The 9,864-nt window shown below is 41.6% G+C and overlaps 1 protein-coding gene across 1 annotated transcript; it reads right to left on the bottom strand.

Moving 5' to 3' along the window:
• Positions 1–435: 435 nt before the first annotated feature.
• On the bottom strand, positions 436–5,887 carry galr1a (galanin receptor 1a). The gene is made up of 3 exons (XM_068760503.1): positions 5,222–5,887; positions 5,056–5,121; positions 436–756 (listed from the first exon to the last, which is right to left on the bottom strand). The coding sequence occupies exons 1-3, from the start codon at positions 5,885–5,887 to the stop codon at positions 436–438; spliced, it is 1,053 nt and encodes a 350-aa protein (XP_068616604.1).
• Between the last annotated feature and the right edge of the window lie 3,977 nt (positions 5,888–9,864).

Raw genomic sequence — 9,864 nt, 5'->3', positions numbered from 1 at the left:
TATAAATGCATGAAGAAATTCCTGGAAAGATGTGGTCGATGCTGCTCTATGCTGAGTTTTATTGATCCTCATCTTCATCATATTCCTGCTCCTATTGGTTGTAAATAAACATTGACGTGCAAAAATAACATTGATCAAATAAATGAGATCGCTTCAGGCAGAAGTTCCTTCCTGATTTTGAGAAACCACAGGTTTTAATTATAAAAAAAAAAGAAGAGCGCGAATAAGAGATGAAGCAATAATATCAGGCAGCCATGAATTCCTTTGTGTCCTCTAGTCTGAATATAACGAACAGCGCTTATCAAAGCAACCACACTCACCAGCACCCAAATGTCCACACACCCACTCACGTGTGATGGCTCTGCCGCCATAGCTTTACAGTCTCAATGACAGTTGCCATAGTTACTTTTCATGTCACCTTCCACATACTGGCAATCAAACGTTGGTGCAGTTAGTGGAGGGCGGCGCGTCCGCTTTGCTGCGAATCTCCTTGATGTCATTGAGCGGGTAGCCGTCGGTTGCGATCTGACATTTGAACACTTGTTTGTACGCCTTCCTGAAGTTCTCCGACAGGAAGGCGTAGATAACCGGGTTGACGGATGAGTTGCTGTACGCCAGGCAGTGGGCAGCCACCCGGAGCAAAAAGGAAGCCTGGTTCAGCGGGAAGGTCCCAAACTCCACCCACAGGTGGACGATGTGATGAGGGAGCCAGGAAAGGCAGAAGACCACCACCACCACCAGGACGGTCTGAGCAGTCTGGAGCCACAGAGAGGGAGCAGAGAGGGGACAGCATTTAGTGAGCATCCAAAACATGATCGCTCCGGATCCTAAACTCAGCATACAAAACCAATCCCAAGTGTCAATATTAACATTTATGACCCGATCTTATCTTTGTATGAGATTCTTTTTGTCTCACACCCACGTCTAAATGAGGTCATTTTAAAACTTGAAACGGAGTTTGAGAAATTCCTCTTACAACACAGCTGTATATAAAGTGTTTTGATGCATGGGACAGGTCTACCAAAGTCTTAGGGAAGAAGAAGAAGAAGGGTTTTTTTCATGTTCTAATCCAATATTTATTATTCACAAAGAGAAATCTGAATGATGAGGCAGACGACAAGCCCATCAAGCCCTGCTCGCGACACGTGTGTGTGTGTGTGTGTGTGTGTGCGTGTGTGTGTGCAGGGATATCTGTTCTGCTGAGCTTACATTCCCAGCAGCTCAGATCATTTTTTTTAAGTGAACCTTGAGATTTTCAAATGTACTTAAAAAGACTCCACGAAATTAAACTAATGTGCGAAAATACATTTTGAATTTTATGGGACGTCTGAGGGGAAATCAGTGGATCACATTGGGTTCGACTCAATAAAGCCATGGCTCCAGCTGGAAAATGTCATCACAACACTTAATTACATGGTGCCTGATCTGCTGAGCCCCATCACCACTGCAAGTGGATTTAACGCCGAGCTACCTGGTTCTCACCATAGAAAATACAATTAGAAAAGAAAATGAAATTAACTGAAAACTGAGCTGAGTTGCTTTGTAAAAAAAAAATTAGTTATAACAGCAAAAAGTGCAACTTTATAAATCATATAAAACTAATCTGACATTGCGTAATGTGAAAAATTACTTTTTTTGCCAGCGTTGTCTTGAAGTATTTTTCAAAAAGCTCTAAAGTCTGATTTTACCGGTACTTAAAATCTGGATTATAACAGGCCAAAAAATGTAAATGTTCTTGATTGGCCGCCCGTATAAGGTGCTCAAGAAGTAGATGAGTGAAACAGAGCAGCATCTGCAGCTCAACCACCAGGTGAGCTCCATTACAGAGTATGTTTAGAAAACAAAGGCAGATTGAAGTGTGGACACAAGAGGAAACATCCTTCCCCCAGTTTGTCGGGAAATGGTCTTATCTAATCTTATTATTTGTGATTATAAGAACACATTTATTGTTTTAATATGCATGAGTCCGGAAAATAATAAAGATCTGATGGAACAAAGCATTTGTGTTAAACAAAAGCCTAACAGATGTACAGTGTAGTTGCATGAAACTACATGTCTGCTATTTTTAACTACTTTTTATGACAAATAAATGTCCTGTTGTGAAACCACTTCCCTTTTTCATTCTTATATCATCGGAATTTCGGGAGTAGATGGAGACAGAGAAAAAGTACAAAAAATAAAAAACTTAAACAAGTGACTTAATAGGGTGAACAAAACAATGATGTCAGTTTGTTGAGATACAAGCAAGTAACAATGGTAGTCATCTGATTACTGGCAATGGCGGGATTTGAATTAGTGACAGGGGTGTAATCTGGTTATTGCTCATATCAGACATCAGACTGGAACATATCCTGTTTCTTATGAAAGGTCAATATTGGCTTGACTAAAACACACACACAGTAGCCAGGGAGAGTTTCCCACAGTAAAAGTGGAGAAGTATTTTAACCATGCTTTGTTTGGATAGTCTCCATAACGCTTTCATATTTTTATACACCAATATAAACAGCAGGATTGCCACCGGAAGACAGAAAAAATAATGATCCTGCCTGTCAGCCACACTGCCTCTACTTGTTGAACGCAGTTAGCTGTTCATTAAATGATTGATTACAAACTAACAGGATTCCATTTTTGTGTCTGATAGCTCACGGATGTAAAATTGATGAGAGTCAGAGCTGGATTTTAGGATGTCAGTGCGACTTTAGCGTCATAACAAGTGTCCTCATTGTGGTTTATGGATGCTACTAACAATTTCAGGACTGGGCCAAATTACCCAAACCCATCTGTGTGGCCCGTCTGGAGGCCTGTCTGATATCTATCACTGATAGATGAGTTCATCACCCTACAGTGCTAATTACCGGCTGTTTAACCTCTGGTTCACAACTAAAAAAGAGTTAAAAACATTATTGTTTTCTAAGGAAAAATGGAACTCTGGCACTTCCAAACAATAAGCGTCAAGCGGCCATAAATCCAAGAACGTAACATGTCGCTTTTAATTTAATCAAACAAAATAAAATCCATATGGGTTTGTCACATCTTTGCACAAACTCCTTCTAGATGGGCTCAGGAAGACGAACTGTCGTTTGTGCACTTGTTCGTTTGACTTTTGGAGACTGCAGCTTACTGCTGCATTTGCCTGGAGGTGATAAAGAGCTTGCTTAGATGTGTTTCCCAACAGCGCTGGGAGTAACCTCGGTCCTTCCAGCTGACTCCAGTTATACATCAACAGGCCTGCTGACCCACGCTGTTTTGTGTCAAGGACAACGATTGTCAAATGCAGTTAGTTGTCGCTTTTGTTTCCATCTCTTGTTGTCGAATGTGCCCTTTGCTTGTAGGACGTATCTGCTCACGCTTAAAGAAAGAGAACTGTTCCGATCATTTTGTTTGAGGGAGAGAGAGAGGGACATCTATGGTTGGGTGAGCTAGATTGACTTTAAATGAGATAGAGAGAGAGAGAGAGTCATTTTCAAACATCTGCAGTCATGCCTCATTCAGAGATTCCTGTCTATCATTTCTTCAAACAACCTTTTATTTCTGACATTTTCTAAACCCAATACTGTAGAATAATATTTTAATATTTAAACTTACTCAGTTTTCTGCTGTTTCATTTTGTATTTTTAGGGGGAATTACTTTTTTTCTTTGAACAGCATGCCCTCACAGCAAGCTGATTGTCAAGGATGAATAATAAACGGAGAACTAACAATAAGGTGGCTGATCTCTTGGCTTTCTAAAGCGTGTGCATGCTTCATAAGGAACATTAAATGTTAGACTGCACTTCACACTTATACCTTTAAATATTTTCTGTACAGAACAGAAATGCTCCCAAGGAAACACTGATTTTGGTGCCGGCACCATAATTGTATTAAAACACACGAAACAACTGCAAAGAGCAGCTATAAAATGTAGAGCTGATGCTGTTTGGCAGCGATGCACCCAATTCTTAAACCTGAATCTGCTGGGATATATTTCAGATCTGATTTATGTGCCCCAACAGTCTGTGTAGACAGACACTAGTTATAGTTTAACAGTTGCTGCCAGGCTGAGATAATTTATGTATCACAAACTTTAATGCCATCTTATAGTTAATCACAAATCTGTCAGTTTAACATTTCCTCTGTGCATTCACCATCAGTGAGATTATAAATCTGGTGACATGAAATTCCTCTTTTGCCTCTCATATTTGTTTAAAGCCTTTATGCAATATAGCGATATGCAGGCGGGCAGACTTCCAAACAAGTTCACCTTCTCTTTTCTGCGCCCCATTCAGCGGGTCGGAGGTCCTGGTCCCAAATCATGAGCCAATTACCAAAAGAGCAAACTGACCAGCTGTGATGAACAAAGGACAGACAGACAGACTGGCAATCAAGCCGGTGGGAGTCGATAACTGGTTTTCCTGGAAGCTAAGTGACCTAAACAGCGTGATTTATTGCCTTTTGGTTGCGTTGCTGGATTATGACGGTTGGCGAGGAACATAACATTAATATTTATCATCTTAGCCCAGAGGAAAAACAGAGACCAAATGCTTTTTCACCAGCCGCAGGAAATGGTGCAGCATTTGTGGCTTAAACTCATGAATGAATGAATGAATATATTCATTAGATAGAATGTTAGATCATCTCTCAGTGATTAGTGTGTGCAGGACTGCAGGTCAGCGACATCCACTTTGAACTAAACTGCGTGACAACAAAAGGCTGCAGGAGGTATGAAATGTACTGATTCAGTGAGACAGTGAGTATTTCCTGTAAAAAAGAAAGAAAAAAAATACTGTGCACCTTTTCTTAAATAAAGGATGGCTTCATTCCCCATCATAATCACCATCATCAGGAACATTATCATTATCACAGCAGACAGTAACATTCCGTTCCAGCTGAAGGCATCGCAGATAAAACTGGGTGGATGTGCATTTTTCACGATATTTTACACAATGAGTATATATCTATATATTTTAATTGGACACATTTCACCGTTATTTTATCATGATTCCAAGTCATTTCTGTCTGTTATCCAACAGACATTTTCTAACATCCAGATGCGATCCAGAGAGAGAGCTTACGTACCTTTTTCTTTGAAGCCTCTGACTTTTTGGACATATTTCTTAGTTTTTTGTGCAAATGATTTAAAACCTGCAAAGTCAGGAAACAGGGAACATTTTGAGTGTTTTACATATACACACACTTTGGACAATGACAAATGATGACATTTAGGAGAGAGCGCTCCTCTCACCTTTGTATAACAGAAGGTAATCAGCAGAAGAGGCAGCACGTAGCCGAAAACAAACGTGCAAACCACGTAGATTTTCTTCTGGCTCTGATCCGGCCACACTTCCCAACAGAAGGTGTGATTCTCTCCTCTGTGGAAGATGTTCTGGTAGTACATGATGGGCGCAGCCATGGCCAGAGAGAGCATCCAGATCACCAGCACCCCGGCCAGCGCGTGTTTGGCCACCCGGATGGAGGAGGACTTTCTGGAATGCACGATGGCGACGTATCGGTCCACGGACATGGCGGACAGCGTGAAGATGCTCACCAGCATGGACACGGTGAAGAAATAGTGGATGAATTTGCAGATGAACGCGCCCAGGACCCACGTCGGCATCATGTAGATGGTGGACTGGAAGGGCACGCAGGAGAGCAGGTAGGAGAGGTCCGCGATGCTCAGGTTGAGGATGAAGATGTTGGTGGTGCTCCTCGGCTTCCCCGGCTTGCTGCGCGCCAGCACGGTGATCACCATGGAGTTGCCGAGCACGCCGAGCGCAAAGATGAGCCCGAAGACCAGCAGCGTGATGAAATTATCCGTGCCGATGCCGAATAAAAGTTTCTGGTCTTCTTCTTTCGCTCTGCTGAGGTTGGACGCCTCGTCCCAAAGCCAGACGGGCTCCGATAGATTCATGTTTCCTTTTTTGTTTTTGTCTAACCCTTTATATGAAAAGGTGCACAATTTAATGAGCCAAAGTGACCCGCGGGAGGTCTTTGTCCATCTGCTGCTTCATGACGGTCGAGGAGCGGCTGTTGCGCGGAGACGTCTCCATTTTCGCTCCTCTAGACACTATTTTATTTTTTTTTACTTGCTTTCACCTTTCTTTCTTCCTTCTAGTAAACCCCTAGCTTTATTGTCGTCCTTCACACGACTGATGTATTTCAGAAATCTTCCAAAGCTGTCCATTCACCATTCTCGCTGTGCGTCTTGGAGTCTCTCCGTGCGCGCACCCGGAGCGTCTGCGCGCATCGAGGCAGCTGATCCACTTTTTGCTTATCTCTCTGAGCCAGCCCCTCTTATAAAGTAAGGAACCTTACTTTATGAAAGGGGCTGGGCTTTACTGTTCACGTCAGCCGTCACTCTACCACCCCTAAAGAACTGATAAGGATGGGGGGGGGGGGGGGGGGGGGGGTGAAAAAAAAAGCAATTGATAATGTCAGTTCTTTTAGCTGTGGCGTGCTTTCACACCAAAAGGAATAAATAGATATAACAACAACAACAACAGCAAAATACTGTAAAACTCGGAACAGCATCAACATTTAAGAAGTCCATCGTATCAAACAAAATGTAAGTGCATATTTGAAATAATTCTATTTTCTAAAAGAACTGAAACAAAACATTTTTCTGGATGAAATACACGACGCATATTCCGGGCATCTTTTGGGTTGATGAGATTCAGAGAGCAATTCTGGAGCGGAGGGCGCTGTCCTTCAGCATGAATCACCAGAGGGCTGAAAAAGGTCATTTTGATGTTCAAGAGGAAAAACTGCTGAGAACATTCTCATGTGCAAATGACTGCCTTATTCTGCTCTCTGAATACAAACCGTCTGAGCCGAGCTCATCACGCCAGGCTTCTCTGAAAACACGCAATAGCTATAATATCCCTCGTCGTGAAAGACCTGTCCCTGCTGCAACCCCAGTTTAAGCAATCTGACAGCAAGACGTAGAAATGCAGACTTATGACAAGGTCAGCCTGTCGGGCACATTTATTATCCAGCTCACTGCTCGAGATAGTTTTAACAACTTGAGTCCCAAAGATGAGCAGTTCACCCTCACGCATCTTAAACAAGAAGATGGAACAAGTTTAGAACCTCGAAATAACTTAACTCATGATCATTAATTATCCAAATAATAGCATATGCAAACACTCTGGTGTCTAACTGCAGTGAGATATCTTTTTGAACGACAATCGTGGGCTACGATATGCGTCAGCGGCCATTTATTAAAAACCATAACCTGCTAATAAGCTGATAACTAATAAACAGTGATGCTTCCAGCAGCAGGCCTTTGGGGAGCTCGCTTATAGTTGTTGTTGTTTTTGTTGTTTTCAGGTAAACAGCTCCAACTTGCACTATTTTTGCATTGTTAACAAAGAGCAGTATTTATGATACACAAAATAAAAAGTTATGGGAAAATGAATGCATGAAAATAACATTCACAATGAGACAAACGCAGTCCAAACTGCTTCAGGGTACTGTTGGACCAGCATGATCCGGGCCATCTCAGCTGGACGCGTGGAACAGCAGCTGTGAGGGGAAGGAAAGAGAGGTCGTTTGAACGTGAGGACACAGAGTTGCTGCTATGGAAACGATGCCGCGTCTCTTCTCATCATATTGATATATCCTGAGATGTTTCAGTCGCAGAGTGACACAATACGGTGATACACAAGTTGATTGTCGTCATATCAGAAAAGGACTTTGAGTTTATTTGCAGTTATATTTCTGGCTCTGAATCTTTCATTTCTGAATTCTTTAAATTCTAGTGAAGGTCGTCACAAGTCGCAGTGCTTGCACAGTATCATTTGGTGCGTTCGTTCTATTTAAAATATTGATTACGGCTGCTTTAAGTGTCTGATGGAATATGTGTATCTATTTATATTTCTACGGTACTTTTTTCACTGTTTCTTAGTAAAACACAAGACAATAGGAGCACACAATCAGAAAAATAAAATCTATATTTTAGATTGTGTATTATTTTCATTTTTTATTTATTGTGATCTTTATAGACCAAAAAAAAAATCATTTTTTTGGTATGTGAGAACTTTGATAATAACCAATTTTGAACCTAATACAAAGACACAGTGTATAAGAGCAAATATGTAAGTTATTGTGGAGTTAATATACTGTTGTGTTAAATTATATAATAAGCAAATGTATTCTTTGTCGAGGACACAGATATGAACATATCACTGAATGCAGTGGTTTGAAGCGCAGGACAGTTTATTGCTAGTCAATCTAATTTAGGAGTTTTCCTATTCAACAACAAGCTGCGTTGCCAGCGGTGATAAGAGCTCATTGAAATGCATTGAGGAACAGCGAAGATGCTTATCACTGCTGATGATGCTGATCTTTCATGTTGTCATGTCGTCCCTTTCGCTCGGCACGTTAGGCGCATGATTAAAAGTGATGCCTGTTCAATGACCTGAAGCGCTCAGGTCGGGGCGGGTCGGAGTTTGTCTGAGGTTTCTGCCCCAGTCACGCTTCAAAGGCCTTGAGTTCAGCTCCCCCGCCATCCCGACAGGAGGACATGGCACACGGAAGAGAGAGAGAGAGAGAGAGAGAGAGAGAGAGAGAGCACACAGCAGCCGTCCATTCGTATGGACATTATTGGATTGTATAAAACCTCAGGACAGTCATAGCAAGATTGTTGTTCAGAGGTCAGACACACAAGAACAATCAATTTAAAAGTAATCAGAAAAAGCTTATGTACGCAAACATAACGTTTTGTGTGTAACAGTGACATGTTGTATGTCCTTTAAATTACATTTGTTAAAAGAAATAACTGTCATATTCTATGCTATGATTCTGCTTTGCTTCCTGCCTGAAAATACATCAACGTACTGATATTACTATTACATTAAACATTAACCAGTGTCCTTCAAAGTCTGTCCTCAGGTTTGTAAAACTGGCAGTCCTTTGAAAATAAGCAAGTTTGTAAGTGAAAGTAAAGCTAATTCCATAAAAACACTCCCTCCCGAGGAAACAGAGGACACACTTTGTTCTCTCTGTTAATGTATTGATGTGTTCAAATTCACAGCGAACACCATCAACATCCACCTCACATTTGTTGGGTCATTTCAAACCCTGAACTTTATGTTTTGTTTTTTATTTACGTAAATAGTGCACTTGATTTATTCAGTTGCATGGACAGATTGTAAAGACAGAAACTCGTGATTAAAAGTCAGGCCAATAAAACTCTGTAAAGGGATGCAGTCAGACTTCCATTGGCAGCAGCAGTAAGCGGATGGAAGAAACCCCGAGTGGCACAAACTACCACAGAATATTTTATTGACATCTAAAGCTAGGTTTGCGATCGATAGCTTCATTTGAATTATGATATTTTAGCTTTGCTCCTTAGCTGTTGCTGCCTCTCTGATGGATCGTCCCCAGAGTTCTGGACACATTATTTCTCCAGGAATGTCTCCCATACTGTCAAGAGCCACCACAACTCAAGCTGTGAATGCAGCCGCCCTTCTGTTTCCGCCCGCGTTCTGCTGCGGCAGATTGCATGAGCTTCTTTTCAGCAAGGCTGCCAGTGCCTTGTGTTTAAGAGCATCCCTCGAGGGATTTGTGCCACACTGCAAGTCTCCTGTCGTCAAGATGAAGCAGGTACATTCGTGAGCATTAGTGTGCCGATTGGTCGTGTTAATGCTGAAATAAAAGCGTCGGCGTTTAATGAGGCATTGCGAGTGGCTTTATGAAACTGAAATTAAGCCTTTTTCTCACCTCCATCTGTCGGAACAGAAAACAGTACAAATGTGGTCGCAACATAGCCTTGAATTCAATTGTCTAATAGCTTCGGGCTCCCAGTTTTAAAACCACAAAAGAAACACTTTCATTTTTTATTTTTTTCTCCAGGAAGACCAAAACCCTTGTGAGCTTTTGGGGATG

This window comes from Brachionichthys hirsutus, chromosome 3 (genome assembly GCF_040956055.1).
Source record: "Brachionichthys hirsutus isolate HB-005 chromosome 3, CSIRO-AGI_Bhir_v1, whole genome shotgun sequence".
NCBI classification, from domain to species: Eukaryota; Metazoa; Chordata; class Actinopteri; order Lophiiformes; family Brachionichthyidae; genus Brachionichthys; species Brachionichthys hirsutus.
This window is presented reverse-complemented; position numbering and strand designations above follow the sequence as displayed.